Consider the following 21,013-nt stretch of genomic DNA (forward strand, 5'->3'; position numbering starts at 1 on the left):
TTGGGGTTTAAGTAGAGGACCAAGTAAGCAGTTTCAGCCTTTTACAGAAGTGAAGCCATGAAGATTTGCAGATGACTCAAGTGTCCTTTTCTTCAACATTCAAGACTGGCAATTTAGTCATATAGCAGGGCATGCATCCAATACTGCTAGTCACACAAAATCCAGAGGCATTACTCCAATAGGACAGAGATGGGAAGCACATTTCTGGGTAGTGTTCTCCTAACACTGGGCCTAAGGAGGTGCTATGTTTCCCAGCTGCAGCACAGGGCCACAGTCTCCTTTTCTTCCTGTCTGCGAGACGCAGCTAGTCACCAGAACAGAGCAAGGTCAGAGCGCTAATGCAAGCGCTAAGGCCAGGGCTGCGGAGGACCACATGGCAGAAGCTCACTGTGGAAGTTTCACGCTCGTTACAGGAGACTTGACAGATCAGCGCTGAGCGAAGAAAGGAAGAACTGTTACGTTGCTCTGCATGTAATTCTGGTCTGGCAATGAGAGGGACAGGCGAGTGGTTGCATGTTCCCTCTCACAGCTGGATTCCCATGGTATCTCACATTTGCTAACCCTTTTCCCAGGCATCAAAGACAGAGAACCGATGGGGATAATAAAACCTAGAGCTCCGCTAATACTTTGTGTCTCTGAAGCACCATACAAATATTAACTGATTCACTAATACCCCTTTGAAAAAGAGTGTACTGCTATCTTCAGTTTACAAATAGGCTAAACAGACTGAAAAGTTAATTGATTTACTCAGAGTACCATAGCAAGCCACTGGAAAATCCAAAAGTTGGAAGTCAGGAGTTCCTGCCTCCCCAGTTCAAGCTTAAGGTGCAGTCAAGTGGACAACCAGGCAGCTTGTGTCACTGAACACCCAGTCAAGAGAACACCTTGAGGCAGCAAGCACATACATTGGATGCTCGCGGGCTGTAAAGCCAATCTACTGCAACAGAGCCCGTGTGTGAGGTCACTCACCATGCGGTAAAGATGAATGGCTTTGCGCATGCTGTCCTGGAGTTCGGATACCACGTGCTCACACTGCTCTACACTGATGCACGATTCTGAAGGGGAGGAAAAAATAAAAACCCAAACTAAGGCACAGACACACTCCAATCTCCACGATCTCACAGATGGGTAAGAAAACTTTTTTTTTAATATATATTTGAAAGACCATGTGCACACACTTCTCATTAATTTTTAAGGGCTGGTTTGAGCCAATCATTAAAGAGGCAAGTTCTACATAAGCTTTCCTTCACACTACCTAGGGATGCTGCTTGTTTCAAACACTCCTATTTTTCCAGTGTTTAGCCTCTCCAAAGTCCACAGTGTTTTTTCTCAGATTGCACATTTTTGTTACAGTCAAGGGCAGTCACAGATTACCCATGCCATTCTCAATTATAATTCAAGTCAAGTTTTAATGAAGGCTTTCTGTGGCAAAAGGGACAGATCTGAGGAGCCTCTAATTTAGCCTCCACCTAGTCAGAAATCTACACACTCCCCCTCATGTACCCTTCTGCATAGTGTACAACTGAGTGCTGAGGATGAAGGATTGTACTGAATTATTACAGTATTCTCTAGTGAGGACTGAGGTCCAGAGGAGTATTGACAGAAACTGTATCACAACAGAATCACATTTCTGAGCAACCCAGGATATACACTGCTGATACACTGTAATTTGAAAATGAAAAATAAAAGCAAGCAACTGAAGAACACCGTCTTCTGCCTGCCCCCACCAGATATTATCTCCAAAGGATCAGAGTTGAAGGCCTGCAATGTTTTAATAAAGTAAACACTTTCATGAGTTAGACATAAACCATGAACAAAGACACAGACACACACACAATCTGCAGTTATCTTCAATTTGCAAAGGCCTGGACAAAGGCCATTCAACTTCCTTTAGTTACCTAAAAACAAAACTTGGTCACATTAGCACTATTATTTCTGCACTTCTAAGAACGTCATCTTTGAACAGGCTGGAGGGGACCTTAGCTAATTTTATGAATACATCTAGATGATATATAAACAAATACAGCTAGAAAAACATCTATTTATACATAAACAAACACATCTAGAAGAACAAAGGGGCAGGAACAAATCCTTCCATCTGCATTTTTTGTTCCCAAAACACCGAACCTTGTAGAGTTTGAGCACAGTGGGCTTCAGTGCAGTCCAAGATTCTTGCCTTTTTCTTTTTTTTTTTCCATTTTTTTTTTTTTTTCTGCTCCCCTCCTCCCCTCTTTTTGTTTTAAACCCAGCTGTTTCTTCTCATGATCATTTCTGGATTTCTCCTCTGATCATGCTTTTTATGCTGGTCTCCAGCTCTGAGCTGCCAGTCTGGAGAAAGGTCACAAATATAACATAAATGCTTCAGTAACAGGCATTTTCTGCCTTTTGGGTGTGCAGAGCAGAGCTCTTCAGAAACCAGCAGAGAATATTAAACACAGCAACAGTACTAAGCACATCTACAGCACTTTAACTGTAGATGTCAAAATGCTTTAACAAAAACAATTAAGTCTCTTTATCTGCAGCCGTTATACAGGCACGAAAATGGAAAGACAGAAAAACTGAGTGGAAACCCAAAGTCACAGAGCAAGTCAGAAGCAGAACAGGTCTTTGTCAACCATACAGTTCTAATCTAAACTGCCACACTATGATCCACAGAAGCCACAGTAAATTGTTCACAGCAATAGCCAACTTGGATCTAAACAGCTTTTCCAGCATGTACTGCTAAAAATCTGGGAAATGTGGTCTGCAAGAAGTTGAAGGCTGTCAGCTGTCTGTTGAGAAAAAAAATTGAGGATCCAATGTGCTAAATCATCCTAACTCACTAAACAATTCTGCTAAATATTCTGTCAGGGCGTGCTATGTATTGGGAGCTGCTTTAAAGAAAAATAATAATCACTGCTGCAAAAAATTGCCCTCTCTCTGCGCTATCTGCGCTAATTCTGCAAACAAAGATTCACAGCAACTGACCAAAACCCATGTGATACGTAGCTTGACTCCCAAGCCTAGAAGAGAAAACTCAGCCTAAAGAGTACAGGCAACTGGGCTGTTACTTTTCTGCTGTGGAATGCGATTCCACAGCTCCAGGCTGCATCTGCTGTTGGAAGAAACCTCACCCCTGTGGGGGTAGGGTCTGAAAGTTTCAGATGCACTTGCCATTCTACAGAGCAGCTACCCTACGGTGTAAGAACAGCAGGTCCCTCAGACAAAACACCACATTTCCTGTTTTACATGAGAGTGCTTCAATCTTAGGATGTTTGATACCTCTAGAAATGCAAAAAGAAACGTAACAGTGCATCAAAACCAGATTATCCCTCTGCAATGCTTTGGTGCAGAAATATTGCACTTAACCATTGTGATGAACGGCGGAGCAGCCTGGCGCCGCAGAAGGTAGTTGATCAGAGGATTACAGAGGTGTCCCTTCTCAGAAATGAATAAGAACAACATAGCAAAAGGGATTAAAAACTGTGCACTGTATAGTCGTCTGAAAGTACAAGGTATCAGCGCAGTGGTTAACATCCAGCTTCCTACTGCACGACTCAGCTGAGTATTTCAGGAAGGCATATTTCCTTTCAGGTTGTTACACAAAAGAAAAACCTCTGGAGGTTAAGCATTTGCTGTGGGACTAAACTGTGTCTTCTCTGCCACTGGCTGTTTTCCTGCCTTGGAGGGCAGGATTTTTGCTTCAGTTTGAAGTTACCTGCTAGTTTTCATTTGATTGAAATACCTTCAACCAGGGCCTGTAACAGATCCAAGAGCTGTTTTCAGCAGGTAAAACAGTTTCCCACCTCGTACCTTTTTCTCCAAACTAGAGATAATTCAAAAATTAATCCATGTTCTTTATGCTGAAACCCAAAGGCTAGGCCTGGACGTGCAATGCATACCCAGTTTGCAGACATGTCCTCAAAGCAGAGTGATAGCAACACAGAGACTTTCTCACTCTCACAGGTGGCTACAGCAAGGAACTCGCCTTGGTCAAGCCTCATCTGCAAGAAAACTGTATGCAAACCCTTCTGGAACCTGCACACTTGCACATTAACAAAGTAAAGCCTGAGCTGCCTGGTGTAACTTCACTGTCACTATTTTTCTGTGCTTGCTAGGTTCAGCTAGCACATGTTGGCTTGCACCTTCATCTGCTGGTCAGACGTGCTCTGAGGGGGGCATGGGAGATGTAACCTACACACACCCACGGGGATTCCCAGCACGTCAGCTTTTAGCATTGACCAGAAAGAGGTTTTAGCCCCTACAGGTAACTGTATGACTAAAAACATGAGAGTGTCATGGTCTACAAAACATTCACCTAAGAAGGACCTTCAGACATAAGACCCAGAGGCAATGGAAATTAAAGACTGAGAAAAAGATGTCAGGCTGACGAAGTGTCTCACCATTGAGGGGATGGCTTATGGAACGAGACAGGTGCAGACAGGACGAGACAGGCCAGAAGCTGGACGTAAAGAAATGTGATGGGATCGTGAGGCGGTTCACAAAGACAGGAGACAGAAGGGGGAAGATAAGAGATGGGTATCCATGCACACCTGAGACCTGTGCCGAGGCAGTTACAGATGTAGGAGACCTCGGCCTGACGGGATCTAGTGGGCAAAGTCCAGGTTGGTTGTCTAGCACACAGCCGATGCCGGTGATCCTCTCCCTGCACCTGGGCAGTGTGCCCTCAGGAGACCTTAGGTGCCGGCCCTCTGACAACTCCCTCAGTTTTGGATTAGTGACCCCTGGCTCATCCTGGCAACTTGTCCTTGAGACTGGACTCTCCGCTGGGTTCTCCTTAGCAAGTCCTGTTGGGATCTCTCTACCAGGAACCAGAGACCCAGCAGTTTGATTCTCCCTCCTGGAGGTTCGGACCTCAGGAAAAGAGGGTTTCTTTTTACAGGCCCCAGCAGGTGACTGCGGAGACTGTGGCTCAAGCAGGGTTTTTATTTTGGTAGTGGGTGAGAAGGAAGCCAGCGTGGGTCTATCAGGCAATGGCTTGGGAATGTCAAGAATCAGATGTGCTCGATTTGATGATGCCAACTTGCTATGGAAGGACTTGGGAGATGAGCAGTTTACAACTGGCTGAAGTGCTGGCTTCACTGGAACATTTTCTTTCACTGGTAACTTAATCTTCTCAGCATCTGCTGTGGAACTAAACTGTGTCTTCTCTGCCACTGGAGGGCTAGTCCTCCCATCAGTCAACATTTCGGCGGAGTAACCAAGGTACAGATTTTCCCCTACAGATACGCTCCTTGACATCTTAGCCCGGAAGCTGGTTGTGGGGTTCATGTAGGACTTTGGTTTTGCAGCCCTGACATCTTTGGCCAGCAGAGCACCAGATCCATCCATCTTCAACATACTGGCTGATAACACCCTGCAATTGTTAGGTCTGGGATCCTTCTCAACCACCATAAGAGTCTGAGGACGCTGCTTGGCAGAGGATATCACTCCAGGACCCTTATCTGTGAAAATTAAACAGACAAACATACCAAAAATAGACAAGAGCCTGCAGTGAATTCCAAAATCGGAATGTAACAGAGCTGCTCCAGCCTATATGCCTCAGCTCAGCCACTGGGAGAGGTGTACAGAACCACTACTTCAGGTTAATATCACCAAGCCTCAACAGCTTTCTTTTTCACCCATCCCTCATCCTGCTCACACACCTCTGCTTACCTGATGAGAAAGACTTGTTCTTAAAGTGTATGGCCAGAAGACCTCAGACCACTGTGACCGTTAACTGAGAGGCCAGAGGAAGCAGGCAAAAACTTATATATGGTGTTGCAGTGATAAGATTTTTTTTTTAAAAAAAAAAACCAAACTGAGTGCTTATTGATGGTTCATGAGTTGACTTTTTCAAAAATGGAGTTCTTTCACACAGAGTGCATGGATACAGTAAGCTCCCTCTTACTGCCCCCCCTCCTTTCCTCTTTCTCTCCTCTCCACCCTGGGGAGCTTCAGTCTTGGCCTGGAGCAACCACTCACAGCAAGAGAGAATTTCTTTGCAAATAGTTCATTTCACCCTTGGCATTGCTCCTCCCACAACTGCCAGACAAGTATCAGAGATTGATAATTAGAAGACCAGCATCTGTATTACAAAATAAAAATATTTTCCCTTGACAGGCTGAGAATTAGAAGACATGCAAAGCCTGTAGCTCAGAATGCAGAAAGACGTAAGTTTAAATTAAATCTCTACTCAAACTCAAATCTCCTCATTTCATTCTTGGGTTTATACCATCATTCCAACCTGTGTCCTTACCCTCATGAACGAGGTCGTGTACTGACTGTGCCTTTCTCATCACTGCATTCACAGGGCCTTCTGGAAAGGATGCAATAACCCGTCCAGGAGCCATACCAACTCTGCTGGCCTCCAAAGCTGATCTGCGTTTTTTCTGGACATAAATAGCCCGATTTGAATTTACACTCTCCAGGAGTTGGCTGTTCTCCAATGCATCATCAGGATGGCTGCTGCCATTTTTCAACGGGTCTGGTGTAAACCTATTGGTCTGGGTTGGCAGCTCAACTGGCTTCGAATCCAGTATCAGATTTGACGAAGAGAGTGACAATCGTCTAGAGAACACAATAAAGAAATCCCAGTTAAAACAAGTAAGTACGTTGCCCTGGACAAACAGCCACACGCATTAAGCCAGTTTCTCTGGGATAAAGAGCCCTTCCCTATCTGGATTTTTTTAAAGTAAAGAATGCCCTAGGCTGTTACCACTTCATTCTACTCATCCCTGGAAGCGCTGGTCTTCAGGCATTTGACCTTAGGCTGCACGATCACAAATAGCATTGGGTCACTGTTTCCGGGGGGGACACTGTAAAAGGTGAAGGCAAAACAGAAGGAAAAATCCAGGCAGAGGGAAGACTGGGCAAAGTCAGGTCAGGTCTTTTCTCTCAGCTCACCTTACTAACAATGAAACCTTATCCATTCTAAGATACCCTAAGAAAAAGTAATTATACTTTCCTAACATTATGAAAGCATAATTACTAGGAAAGCTGGTCAGGATCTTCAATAGGAAAGCCTAATTTCCTCTTCCTCTCCATTTCAGACAAGCACAGTGGCCTTACTTGGGAAAGGAGGCAACTTTCAATCTGGCAGGTTTAAACAGCTGAACAGATTACAAGCCCAGAGGTTTTCATAATCTAAAACTACCTCTCTTGTTACATCTCTAGAGCGCCAGTGACTTCCTTCACTCACCATTGCAACTCTCCAGAAGCTTACACAATAGCTAACCACTGGCTTTCTTCCCAAACGTATGATCCCAACGCGAGTCAGACTTAGAGGCACTCCTGACAGCAGCAACAGCAGCTGAATACAGCAATGACAAAAAAAATTCCCTAACATGGTGAATCTAGACACAGCTGGTGAACCATAGAAGATGTACCCCAATCTGCTCAGTCCTATACAAAGAAATTAATTTAAGCTGAGGCTTCAGGTTGTCATTTTAGAGGAATACATGAGTCTTTGTTTTAAACATTTATGAACCCAAATCAACAAAAGTATTTACCCCATTTTTTGTTCGTTTTTTATTTGTTTGTTTTGTTGGGTTTTTTTTTTTTAACAAGGGAAACAGCTTGGAGAGGCCTTTTGGGGTGCTTTAGGGTTGAGGTTTTCTTGGAAGAATAATATCCCCATGAGGCTTTGTATGAGACACCAGAGCACCCTGTGAAGGCATGGGAATAAGAAACGAAGCTGAGTAAGAAAGGACTGTAAAACAAAGGAAAAGTTGACAAGCCTACTTTCATTGTCCAAGCTGAATGAAATGCAAAAGAATAAACAGAGCATAAACAGTGAAGAGTAAATCAGATGATTAGCGATTCCTCCAGCTTAATCAATCAAGGCATTAATCATGAAACAGTTAAGCACACTGTTGAAAGAGGAAAAACAACGAAACAACAGCGTTGCTTTAGGAAGAAATAGAACAGTTAAGGTGACACAGGATGGCATGTCCAAATCACAAGGGTCTGCAACCAGCCTGCAGGTGCTATGCTAACGCTTTGCTGTGCCTAGGCACACTAAGGCCAGAAGTTTGCTCAACTATTTTGACCCCAGGGCCTTGCACAAGACCTACTCACACTAGTAAAAACAGACAGAAACACTCAAAACAAGCAGAGCCATACCTGAGAGTTGGGGACTGGGAAAGAAAGCGAGAGGAAATGCTGAGGTTTTCGGTTCTTTCCAGATTCCTACATGAGCCACCTAAAAATTTTGTTTAAAGGGGAGAGAAAAAGGGAGCAGTTTAGTTACAGAACAAACATTCTGACACACGCATTTTCTTATCACAGAGACTATAAAATGTTCCCCTATATCCAAGGGGATTTTTTTAACTAAAATCACAGAGAATGAAATTGCATTGCCTTTTCTGTTCTACTTAGACTACTCTGCCTTAAACTGCTACTCTCCCTAAGGGTACGCTACCTCCTTTTTCTCTTCCCTTTGTGTCCTATCCTGACTGTGAGGCACTGGCATCAAGCAAAAGACAAACCAATCAAAGGAAAGGGAAAAAAAAAAAGAAAACAGACAACTCACATAGATATTGCAGCCTGCAACCATTATCAATTCTAGAAAGATACGCTTTGTTCTGGAGTTGGTCGATAAAGACTAACCAGCTCCTTTGCCACTCTGATGTCTCCTCTTATTCTCTCCCTCCACCCAGCATTTCAGCCTTTTCTTTTGTGACATTTGTTATGCCTTCATATACCACTAGAGGCCACTACATGTCATCTAAGGCGGGGGGGCCGGTGGGGGGGGCGGTGCGGTGAACACACAGTTAATACCTTCATACACAACAGGAACAGCTAGTCTGGGAACAAGAGAACGGCTCGTCAGGATTCCGGGGACAATACTTAACCCAAACTGACACAGACCCCAATCTCACCCACGGACTGATGGAGTTAACAGATGTTGCTCTTCTTTAGGCCTCTACATCGGTTCCCCATTTTTGCCCCCTTGTACGCACACACACACACACACACACACCCCGAAAGCCTAGCAGAACTTGTCCCCTGTATAAATCAAACCAGGCTACAAATCTGGAGTGACCTTACAAAGTCCCCCCACCGAGCAGAGAGCTGTACCTTTTCCATCAGTGCTGCCCAGGGTCCCAAAATGCTGCTTGAGGAACTTTTCCTGATCGGGTGTATGGGGAATTTCTCCCTCTGGCATGCTAGTACCCACGTCCTCCTCTCCTTCCTCTCCCTCCAGGTCCGAGGTGCCATCCACACTTAAGGGCTCAGTGCTTTCAGAATCTGGGAAAAGGCAAAAAACACAATGATGTAACAGCTTAATCACAGTAACATTAGTCAGGTTGAAAAAAGATATTCAGCAAAGATGCTAAATTGAACCTAGAATGTTAAAGCAAAAATTGGTCAGTATAAAGTGTAATTCTCTAATCCACCCTATCCCACAAACAGTATAGCCTATCAGAAAATCAATACCAAACCTGCCTCCCTACCTAGCAAGGTAAAAGAAAGGCAAAGGCACGCAAGGGAAGCGTGCTTTAACCAACTCCTGCTTCTACAGTGGCTTCACTGAAGTGTCTGTTCAAATGTGCCTGAATCTTTACAGCAATACTAGTAAAACTAATAGGAATGCGACCTCAGTTCAGCTCATGAAGAGGATCAAGTATTAGACATCAGGATACCAACTGATAAACACAGCACAGAACAACCCCAGCAAGTTTCTGCAGTGTTCCACATCACATATATATACATTTATAATGTCTTTGCATCTTACCTTCATTTGGATGGTCTGGGCTGGACAGACGACTGCTGCTGTAATCTACAGAGCAGGCACTGTCAGGACTGTGCTTGTCTGGGCATCCATTGCTGTGATAACCTCTACTTAGCTTCCCGTGGGGCAACGCTTTTACCTGGAACTCACTACAAGAGAGACAGGAAAGATACAGCACTAGAAGAGATATTTGGTTTACGTGTAAAGAAGCACATATTTGATTCAGTTTACATGTAAAGAAGCACATTCTAACTTTAATAAGGCCTTACCTGTGTTAGTAACACCTTTGATTACAGAAGTAAGGCTTTAAAGAGAAAAAGAAGTTGATTCCTCTCATCATTATACAGTATATTTTTTGCATTTCATTAAGCTTGGACAATGAAGTCTCAAGGGGACTGTCTGACTTTCTGGGCGTTGTCAGTTTCCCATGATTACCAGGCACCAGCACTGCCCTGGCTTGATTTCCAGCACAGGTAAGGAACAAATGTAGAGATCTACGTAATGAAAAAGGGACTGAAACCAGGCCTATACCTACATGATAGAAGTTCCACTTTGCCATAGATTTGAGCCCTAATATAGTATTTTTTCCATGTTTATGACCTGCTTCTTTGGGCAACTTCTGTGTTGCAAAATAGAGAAGATTCTGGGTTTCAGAAAGACTAATTTACTGAAGAATGTTGTACAAAAATACAGTATTGTAGGACAGGGTTCCTGATTTCTGTTGGGTTTCACGAGTCTTATTTTGTCAAATGACACCAGCACCGTTCTTTTGGCTGATGCCTGAGGACTTAAGTTTTCTACTTTATGAAATATTTCAGTTTCAGATGTACTCCAACGCAAGGTAGGATGTATAAGTCACTCAACGCAACTGAATGGCAATTATCCCTGGCAGCTTTCAAACTTTGCGTACTTTGACATGTGTCCAGTCTGGTTCCAACATCACCAGAGGGCCTCCCTTTCTCACATGACGGAGCAGCACATGGGTCTGCTCTGTCCAAATGTTATCATAATAAAATCAAAAATGTAAATAAAGAGAAACTGGGAGAAACCTAGCAGCTTCAACTGCAAAATCTTACCATGCACTCTTGCATAAAAGCTCATCTAAAGCTATCAGTCCACTCTCTGTAACAGAGCAGGAGGAGACAGAGGAAATTAAACGGCTATTAGCATCAGGTTAAGAGGGGAAGGGAGGAATAAAATTCAGGGAAGGAAAAAAAATTGACCACAGAATGAAACAGAAAATTAAGTGAGGTAAAACTAAAACAGAAGAAACAGCAGAGGAAGAAAAAAGGTCTCCAGTGTCCTTTTCAATTCCACCTATCTCATGCAAGCCATTCTATTTCCCACAACAGGGTCATCACCTACTATATTTGTTAAATTCTTGCCCAATTAGGTTTTCAATTGTCATAAATAATAGGGTCCTGTCATTTCTCCTGGGCAGACATTTCACTGCCACATATATGTCACTGTTGGGTGGGTTTCCAGCTTCCAAGTTTTCTCTTGCTTATTTCAATCCAGATAAGGGAGAAAGCAAAAAAGCTGCTCCCAAGTTGTTTATTCAACAAAAAAACCCGGAGGAGGCTGCTGATGTGCAGTTTCCTCCACAGAAAGATTATTTTAATGGTGCCTTCTTCATTTCAGATTCCTTTAGCATCAGGCTGGCATAAAACTCTCAAGTAAACATGCCTGGTATCAATCAAGCAGTAAGTCAACTCATCCAAGTTATCACACAAGCTGCAAGCAAACTAAACGAGAAACATCTAAGCCATGCACAGCAGAGAGCTTATTTTTAACCTGCTAGGATCTGTGGGATGTATTTCATCTTGCTCAGGGTAGATTACACACTCCTCGCTCTCAGAAGGTTCCAGTTCCTGAGAGAAAATCCCCTCTTCACAAGACACAAGCCGAATCACTTGGGGTCGCACACAAGACCGGTTATCTTGGGAAGGTATTGAGCTGCCAACCTGTTTTTTAAAAAAATAAAATAAAATAAATAAAAACAAAAAAGAGAGAGAAAACTAGGTATTACCAGTGTTTTTCCTTAAGCCAGCAAACGCTGTGCAGAGCTAGAAAGCACGCATTACAGCACGCAATATGATCAGAAATCTAAGATCAGAAAACACAGCACTCCTATGTCTTTCCTGTTCCTTATCTCCTAAACTTGACAGACTACTGCTATAGTTTCCTATTTTGTTTCCTGTTTGCAGTCCCCTAAAATTCTCTGGTAAAGCACTGGACTCCCCATCCCCCTTTGACTACACACATCAGGAGTGTAAGCCACGTGGCAGCAGGTTCTTCCATTCCCTTTTGTAGACTGATCAGACATAGTTCAGAGAAGTCTGTGGGCCACAGCTGAAAAACACTGATTTACTGCACGCAGTGAGCCCAATCCTCTCCTCAGTCACTCAGTTATAAAGGCAGGAAAAACTCTAATGAAGTCAGACAGCAGGACAGACTGCTACTGGGAAACAGTCATTAGCCTTCTGATGTATGAGCATGCATTACTTGCTGTGACCCATCGACACTGAGATCTTGGATACATTTTAAAGATAACTTAATAATCTATCACAGCCCACAACTAATGGCATCATATAAGCCACATCTCAGTAGCTACTGGAGTCAAGAAACTGCACCCCAGCCCAGTGAGCTAACAGGTAATGAAGTACACGTCTGTAATTCCAAGCTCAGCTTCTCAGCTTGTTTTTGCCATAAATAATCAAAGAGCTAAAAGAAAACATGAGGCCTTCCTCTGTCACTGGAAAGAAACCTTGATCCCTTATGGGCTCTGCTACAAGATGGCAGAAAAGCCAGAGTCACACATTACAGGAGTACTAACTATGAAAGAGTTATCTGAACAGGTTTCTCAGAAGACATTTAGAGCCACCTCTAAAGACATGAAGAGTGGCATCAGGTAGTAATAAGTATAGGTAGTAATAAACAGAGGCAGGTCAGATGCAATCAGAGTAAATTCACCTCCTTAGAGTAGTACTGCCCTTACTTTGTTGATGTGCACAGGAAGATCTGCCTGTTCTTCTCTGTCATCCCCATTGCTGTTCTGAGACAGCGAGTCTCGACTCGGAGAACGGGAAACAGAGAAAGACTCCAACTGACGCAAGTCAAGCATGGATTTCACAGTCATCTCTATGTTGCTGGTTGGCTGGGACCAGCGCCCACGTTGCCGGGGCATCTTGCTCATCGGTGCCTCCGAGTGCTGGATTGCTGCTATCTCTTTGGCCTGAAGGAAATTGAAAGAAAGACAGTCTTAGGGACTGAGTTCTGCTGACAGAAAAACAGGAGAGAAAACAGAAGACCCACAGAAAAATGCAATTATATCCACCTCCATAAAAGCCCTGTCAGTGAGACAGCTTAAAATTCCTCCCTTAATCATAACAACATCAAGTAAAGATGATACTTCTGTTGCTGCTTCTTGCATAACTGAACATCTAAAGGCCTCACTCGGATCCAAGTATACAATCAGCACTATGTGACATTCAGGCCAGAAATGAAGGGGACAAAAGCATAACATCTAATGGAAAGATACTGGTGTAAAAATCCCAAGTGAAACTGTCTCTTAACTAGGCTATATTTTGCGATCCCCAAGTCGTTCTTCAGAGAGGCTTCTCAGTGGTTTCCCACCACAGCTGCACCTTTCCCACCAGTGAGAATGAAGTTTTTAATCTCTATGGGAATTTCTTTTCCAGTTTCTCTATGACAAGAAATAGAATTTGAAGGTTTAGCAACTCACCCTCCTCATTTCCCAATGGGAAAGGCTTCTTGAGAGGGTAAGGTCTGGATCTGGAAAGGGAAAAAGATATATACCTAGTTGACATGCTTGACCAGTAGTCCAGCTTTTTAAAGACCTCTTACCTCATCTTTCCTCAAAGACAGCATTCCTACACCTTTTGAACCAGCAGACCACTGCCAACACATGCTTTCCCATAGACTACTAAATTGCTGTATCAAAATTTTAATGGAGATGTACTGTTTTATACAACATTTTCACTGACTCAGCAGATCCATTGCAGAACACTTGCCATGGTGCAGTGGCTCACCAAAGGCTTGGGAAAAAAACCTGCTCCAATACAGTGTAGCATCTGTGGTAAAAATACCTCAGATTAGTAATGGTAATCTCTACTGTAAGCTTTACCAGACATCTCTAGAATCCTCTGTGAGATCTCTTTTGGCTTCTGTGGACTTTAATAGCTTGTAGACCCAAGCCCAGGACACTAATTCAAAATTTGTTTGGCCAGTTGGAACTAGCAAGAAACCTGGCAATTTAACAACTGAATTTCTAATCAGAGAACTCCAAAATGTACCCCTCTTCAGATGCAGGAATGAGCAACTCCACGTTACCCGTTGGTGTCGATCCATCTGTTTCTGTCTTGGTCTTTCTCCTTCTGCCAATATCTTGTTATCCCTAAGCCAGTGTCTCTCATCTTCTCCCCACTTCACATTCATGCCATTTTTCTCCATCTCTGCCCATGCCCCTCTCCCATTTATACCTGAGTCTCTCTCAGTGTTGCAGCTGGACTGAATATGGAAAGACTGCAGCCCACGTAACTCATCTTCGTCATTCCCTTCGTCTTCACCATCCTTGTCGCTGTCTGATGAGAGTGCAGGCACAGAGGACAGGGCAGAGATGGATTCATGCCTGGGAAGCAGGAATTGGAAGGAGTGTTATGGTCTGTCTCAAGAATTGCCCACCATTTCAATCCTTTCACCAGGCAGTTTTACACCTTATGTCCATCCACACTCAGCAGGCTGCCTCAACTGTCCCAAACAGCCCTTGCTCTAGCAAAACCCATCTCTGAGAAACAGGACAAGTTAAACCCTCCACAAAGGTGTGTAGACCCTTCCACAGCAATTGTCTCCTATGTGTGGAAGGATGACAGAAATCAGAACAGATGTAAACGAGTCTGAGAAAGTCAAGTGGAATGAAACTTGGCCTTCCATTTCAGACCCTGCCAATTCATAAGGTCAAGATGGTAGAGCATATTTGAAAGGCAAATATTTTCCCCACCCTTAAGCATCTCCTCTCTGGAACTGTTTTACACATCAAAAATGTCATAGAGATACTCCCTGTTTGACAGCAATTGGGTATATGGCAAATTATCACACAAGAGACAGGTTCACATCAAGGATTGCACCACACAGAACCTGCAGGAACAGCCCACTCACCGTAACAGCACTGTGCTGCCTTTTTTAGCCTTCAGGCACAACGAATAATGTAAAACATATTTTGGGCAGATCTTTAATCAAAGTAGATCAGACAAGTGTTCCCACACAGACCTCAGAGGCACTCCCAGCATAGAATTCCCCAGTACCAAATCAAGGACACTTACCAACATCAAACTCTATCTTCCCTCTTTCTTCTCCTCTTCCCCTTCCTCCCCTCACCCCTTCAGTCAACAGAACCAAATCATCTAACCCTCTTTGGACAATAATTGAACAAAGAAACCCTAACAAATAAATTCGAGTAGCGCCCACTCCATGGCCTTCAGCTAGAGTGCCAAACTCATCATTAGTGACATTTATAGGATATCACTGGTGGGTGTTGAGTGCCAAGCATTATTCATGAAATAAAAATAGCTCATCCACCAAATACAGCCTGGCCAGGGACCAACCTCTCCTGCAGCTGACAGATAGCACACAGTATTGAAACATGGTAAGGAGTTGTTATGGTATTTTCATCTTTTCTCTTCCCATATAGTGCCAGAATATTAATTTCCATTTTATTAGGAGTGGCTGAGCAGTAACTACCCAACGCTCTCAGATGAGCTTTGAGGTGTTCTGGCAAAAAGAAGAGTGAAACTGAGTGTAGTCTGCAGAGTCCTCCAGTGAAACACTTTCATGTTGGCTGCCCTCATCTCCTTTTGACATTTGAATTTGTCAGTCTCTTCCTCTTTTCTATTGTCCATCTTGTCACACTCAAGTTCTTGTGCCTAACCAGGGGAATCCCAACAAAGTTCAAGCACCACAACACATTTGAGGATATGCCATGTTTCAGCCTCTGAGGTATATTACATTTACATATGGTAGACAATATTAACTTTGTATCAGTAACTTTGATAGCATCCTTCTGCTTGTATTCATGATGGTTGTTTGAGGAATTTATTGAGGAAGAAGGGTAGGATTATTAGACATTTTAACATCCTTCTGGTTGAATCTCTCACTACGATGAGGTGATATGGCAAGGCAAGGTTATGTGACTGCTAAATTCCTGCATGTACTGTCACTGGTGTAAATGGAGAAGGGAGGATTGCTATCAATGTGTTTTATGTTACAAACAGAAAGATGGTCTCTGTCCATCAGACGGTGACTGACAAAATTAGTAAGGGGGAAAAAATGTATGCTGCAATATTGTCAAAGGAGCTGAGTAAGAGAATGCGAAACATATTTTGGAAGTCAGATGGGCATTTTTTCATACTTCACAGGAAGTGCCAAATAAATTATGAAGTCACATGCGTCTGATATAAACGTAAGGTTATCTTGCATTATCCCAGCAAAAATTCATGCCCCCCTTTCACATCCTCCTTTTTACAACTCAAATATGCTTTTCGAACTCAGTCCTGTGACTTGAAGGGACATAACTGAATGGCGTTTTCAAAAGGATCTTAGGCCCACTGACTTGAAACAGAGATACTGCTGAAAATTAAACCTAGGTTCACACGGTCTTGAATGTTTTAACTGTTGTGCTTGCCCAAGTCAATCCCTCAATTCAGCCTTTACTGCCTTCTCCCTTCCTTCCCTGCCTTCCTCTATGTACTTTGGATTTTCTTCTAAGCCCCACTCTGTTGCACACATCTCCTCAACACTCTTCCTCAGTTCTTGTTCATGCTTAGATGGAAGTCAGAGTAACGTAGGGTGAGGTTTCAATCATGGGAGCTGCTTCCAAATAAGCATCACATGAGAGCATTCTGAAAGCAAAGAAATAAAATTCCTGGATTTTGCTGAATTCCTGCTAAGAGCAGGTTCAGCCAAACCCCAACAAAGCATCACTATACCAGAATAAATGTTTCCGAGCAGCTATTCCAGAACAGCATGTACAGACATGTCCAATTCTCATGATACATGTGACATTGCCCTTTCTCTTGTCTTCTTCCTTTGCTGAGGAACTATCCCATTCTAGTACCATGCCTGGGTCTTGCTCTGTATGGATGCGCAGAGTCAGTTGCACTTCAGCTCCCAGTTTCTGAAGGGTCTGCCAGTACAGGGTCAATGGCAAGGAATGACCTTCAATTAGAAAGTCTTCAGGACACATATATAGACTTAAAAGCACCACATTTCTTTATGGAGTTCTTGTATTAAGACATCTGATATTAGGTACTCTGTATTCTTTTGCATGTCCTGACTTCAGCCCTTCTTTCTTATAACAAAACAAAACAGACAAGAATGGCAACTATCCATTTAAAGACGTATGTTGTTAGCATTCCCCCTCTGATCTTGTCTACTTAAACCCGCAGCTTTAGGGGCCTATTTATGAAACTGTAACACCCTGTGTGGTAGGGATCCCTAGCAGATTGCCTCCCCTCCTCCCCAAATGCCTAAGGGTTTCGAAAAGAAAGTTACCCTGCTTTTCCCCACAGAAAGATCATAAGGCTTCTGACTTCAGAGTTTCCCTGGTGTTATAACTGCAGTAGTTCAGCACAGGCTCAGGCACCACTTCTGATCTGGCATCAAAAGCCTGGCCCATTCTGAGTCCTGGAAACGGCACAGCTTTCCTGGACTGGACCAAAGCCTCACTGAGAATTTGATAAGATGCTCTTCTTTCCAAATATATCTGAGGGCACACAGTACTTCTTCAGCATACATATATTAGTTTTAGCTCATTTAATTTGGATAACATTTCTATCTCCTGCTATTTATACTAAAGCTTCAATGAAAGTCACAGAAAAAGTGACTTTTAAAATTAAATTAAAAAAATATAAATGCTCAGCTAAAACATGACTATAAGCCCTGCAAACATTCCACAGTAAAATCAATTTAAAACTTCCCTTCCAAAAATTTGAGACAAGCTTTTCTAAACAATAAATGCACACTTGGATCAAAATCAAAACTGTATTAAAAGGCCTTTACATGGTTCCTTCTCTGAAAATATAAATACCTCAAAACCAAAATGTACCAGCAATATCAGCTGAGTACAAGTTCTATTATCCTGAACAATCAAAGCTCCTCATGTTCAGCAGATGAGAGAAAAAGCACACATCTGCAATTACCACAACCAGGCAGAACTGAAAGGCTCTCAGGGGCACTATGGAGAACTGTGGGCCAGTTCAGTTCCAAAATAGTCCTATGTCCCACATAAAGGCAAGTCAAAGAAATCCTTCAGAGGAAAAACTTTCATCTCTCTAGAAGTTTTTGGAGGGACTGAAATGGCTGGGACTCTTCAGTTTGTAGAGAGGACTGGATGGAGAAATGTTATGACAGATGTTTACAAAACCATGGGGACTACAGATAGCTGGATACAGAACTGTAGTTCACCAAAGCTAACAATACTCAGAAGCAGGGAGCTTTCAACGAAACTAGCAGGAGTGTGGTTTTATAGAGACAAAAAAAGTCCTTCTTTCCACAGAGAGCAGTGAACTCCTGGAACTTGTCACCACAGGAAGCTGCAGAGGCAGGCAATATTACAAAGTTCAAAAAGGATTTATACAAATTCAGTGGACAATAGGTCCATGACCAAATACTAAGGGGAACAGGCAGAGATGTACCTCCTAACATCCCCGATACAACAATTGAGCATGAGGCAAATGGACCACAAAGGTCCACACAGCAAGGCTCACACAGTGTCTCACAAAATAGAATCTTACATTGCCACTGTCACAGGCAGAATACTGGGCTTCATGGAGCACCGGTTTGACCCAGAAAGGCATTTTTATGCTCCAGATGTTACTCACCTGGGCCAATCTCTGCCCTGCCAGTCACAGCTGGATAGAGACAGCACTGAATTGGAAATCTTCATCTCCCCACTGCCTCCTCAGTTCAGTTTTGTTTCCCAGTATTATTTTGATTATTCATCTTGTCATACATGCATACTACAAAACTAGGAGAATGCATTACTACCCCCACAACATTCTAGCAATACCATTCTAGAGAAAATATCATAGAACAAATGACCTATCACCAGGCAGGGACCTTCCTTATACTACTGTGAGTCCTTTTGAGACAACAATTTTAAACCACAAGGTGCAACCCCAGTCTCCACAGCAACCTACACAGACAGACTTTGGAAACACAACCAGAACAGGTACAGGGCATCTAGAAAACCAATCTTACTCAAGTTCATTAGTTTTTCTTCTCCCACCTCAGTAATGCTGGTCCAATAGGCTCTTCCTCCATATTCAGTCCCAATCCAAAATCCAAATGTCTTTGCTGATCTCCAGTGACCACAGCGGTCGATCAAAACTGAAAACAAGCTTTCAAAGCTGACCAAACAAGTAGATTCCAGGCTTGCAAAGAGGTTACCAAACAAGTTTAATAAAGTGCCGGGCTTGGCGTGGCACTAACACCGCCCTTCAGCAAACGTCTGTGACGGAAACAAGTATCACCTAATGCGGAAGAGGACTGGGATTATCTGTCACAGGCTGAGCCTCGGTAGGGTAAGGCTGCAGCTGCTGGAATAATGGAGAGTCTGCTATAAAAAGCACATTGCTTGACAGCTCCAGAATTTTGGCTAGAAAAAAGGTTTCCTGAGTTCTCCCAGCATCATTACCAAAAGCACTTATTAGACAAGACTCATTTCAAGAATGAGCAGATCAAGACTTCCCCAAATGAAACTATGCAGACAGACTTGTTTCAACATTACTTGCTCCCAAAGGGAGTGGGAAGGTCCCTGTGATACTCTAACAACCAGTGCGGTAAGTCCTCCAATGCTTTGGCACTTTTATACCCAGAACTCAATTTGTAGTCATCTGGAAGAAGAAAATTGTGGGACATAGCATCAAAAAAATCAGTGCTTATCCTTTTTTCCCCACTTTGATCCAATATCAGCTTGGTCAGGACTCTCTCCTGCATTGCTTACAGTCAAATTAGTCTCAGCTACTTACTAACTACAGAGAAACCAAATACATTACACTAATAATCTGTAATCCCCTGTCACTCTCGTTCTGTTTAAAAACAGGGTCTATGTTTAAGCACCAGTTTTTAAAGAAAGGTCACCAGATAAATTTAGATCTATTCAGTTTGTAGGCTGTGGTAGTTTGTTTTTAGATACGTTGTTTACAGAGCAAAAAATAATAATATGATTTAGCTGCCAAGAACTTTCTCATGGAAATTATTTTTATATTTATTGTTTATAATTATTTTTAGGTGATCTTTTTCAAAGCCTCCGTAAAATAGTTAACAAAGAAACAGCACAACTGTAAGGACACTTTCAGAATTATTATTAACATGGCAAAGTCATACAGCTCACAGGTATACTTCAGTACTGACACTGCAGAAAACAGCCTTTAAATTGCATTCAGCCTAGATCCAGAGAACTTTGTTCATGAAGGAGCAAGGCTTCCCTGGTGGGATGCTGTGTACCAGCCTCAGTATTGCTAGGTAAACTGCTTATTAAAGTTTCTGACCACATCATTAAACTAAATTAAGACACAAGGGGCATTGCATACACATTGCAGTCAGTGAAGCAACACTAAGTAAGTCTATCTGTAAGATCACAGTCAGGCTTCTGTATCCAAAGAAGGGGGGCACAAAAAACCATGGCTAATCCAACAGAAGAGTAAGAGAACTTTTGGAAGACACTATCAGTGAAGACAGCAGAAACCTTACGGTTGAATCCCAGTGCCACACTTTTCACATTAAACCCTACAAAGCCAGCCACCTCTTCTCAGTCTACTCTGCTCACCTCATGAGTCCAGCTGTCTTGTGTGGAGGAGACTTTTCTGCCTGTTTCCCTCTCTGCTTCATGTCAGACAGTCGCTGCCGCATGTTGATGGTCATCTCTGAGCTCAAACGCCAGATGAAGATACAGCTGAAAGAGGGAAAGGTGAGGCTGGGGTCAAGTCTCAATTCAGTTTCTTGGTATTATCAATTCCCACTGCAGAGGCAAACAAGAGCCCTTCTGTCTGTGGCAGGGAGACGCACAGGCAGAAACAGCTTCACAGAAAACCAATCCCATCACAAACCTCATGACAGAAAGGTAAAACCTGCCTGGCAAAGACTGCCTGTGGGTGAGAGCAACTGCAGAGGTATTAGCACAGACTTACGTCTAATCCTATACCTTTATTTTCTTTGCCATAACAAGTCCCTCCATGGTTAGCAGGATAAGGGGAGCCTACAGATGTCCTTTGCATCCTC

General features: G+C 43.0%; 1 protein-coding gene across 2 annotated transcripts in view; it reads right to left on the reverse strand.

The window, feature by feature from the left end:
- The window catches only part of MAPKBP1 (mitogen-activated protein kinase binding protein 1), a 101,668-nt gene that overhangs the window by 4,106 nt on the left and 76,549 nt on the right, over positions 1–21,013 (reverse strand). Inside the window, exons 19-30 of one of the 2 annotated variants that reach the window (XM_059819887.1) lie at positions 20,562–20,687; positions 14,218–14,366; positions 13,461–13,510; positions 12,714–12,950; positions 11,510–11,679; positions 9,719–9,864; positions 9,061–9,231; positions 8,104–8,182; positions 6,239–6,549; positions 5,202–5,444; positions 4,533–5,072; positions 970–1,055 (exon numbers count right to left, since the gene is read on the reverse strand). In XM_059819887.1, coding sequence (XP_059675870.1) covers positions 970–1,055; positions 4,533–5,072; positions 5,202–5,444; positions 6,239–6,549; positions 8,104–8,182; positions 9,061–9,231; positions 9,719–9,864; positions 11,510–11,679; positions 12,714–12,950; positions 13,461–13,510; positions 14,218–14,366; positions 20,562–20,687 — 2,308 coding nt within the window. Of the gene's footprint in view, positions 1–969; positions 1,068–4,532; positions 5,073–5,201; positions 5,445–6,238; positions 6,550–8,103; positions 8,183–9,060; positions 9,232–9,718; positions 9,865–11,509; positions 11,680–12,713; positions 12,951–13,460; positions 13,511–14,217; positions 14,367–20,561; positions 20,688–21,013 lie in introns of both variants that reach the window. The other variant, XM_059819888.1, reaches the window with a different exon arrangement.

The sequence above is a fragment of the Gavia stellata genome, chromosome 7, assembly GCF_030936135.1.
Source record: "Gavia stellata isolate bGavSte3 chromosome 7, bGavSte3.hap2, whole genome shotgun sequence".
Lineage (NCBI taxonomy): Eukaryota > Metazoa > Chordata > Aves > Gaviiformes > Gaviidae > Gavia > Gavia stellata.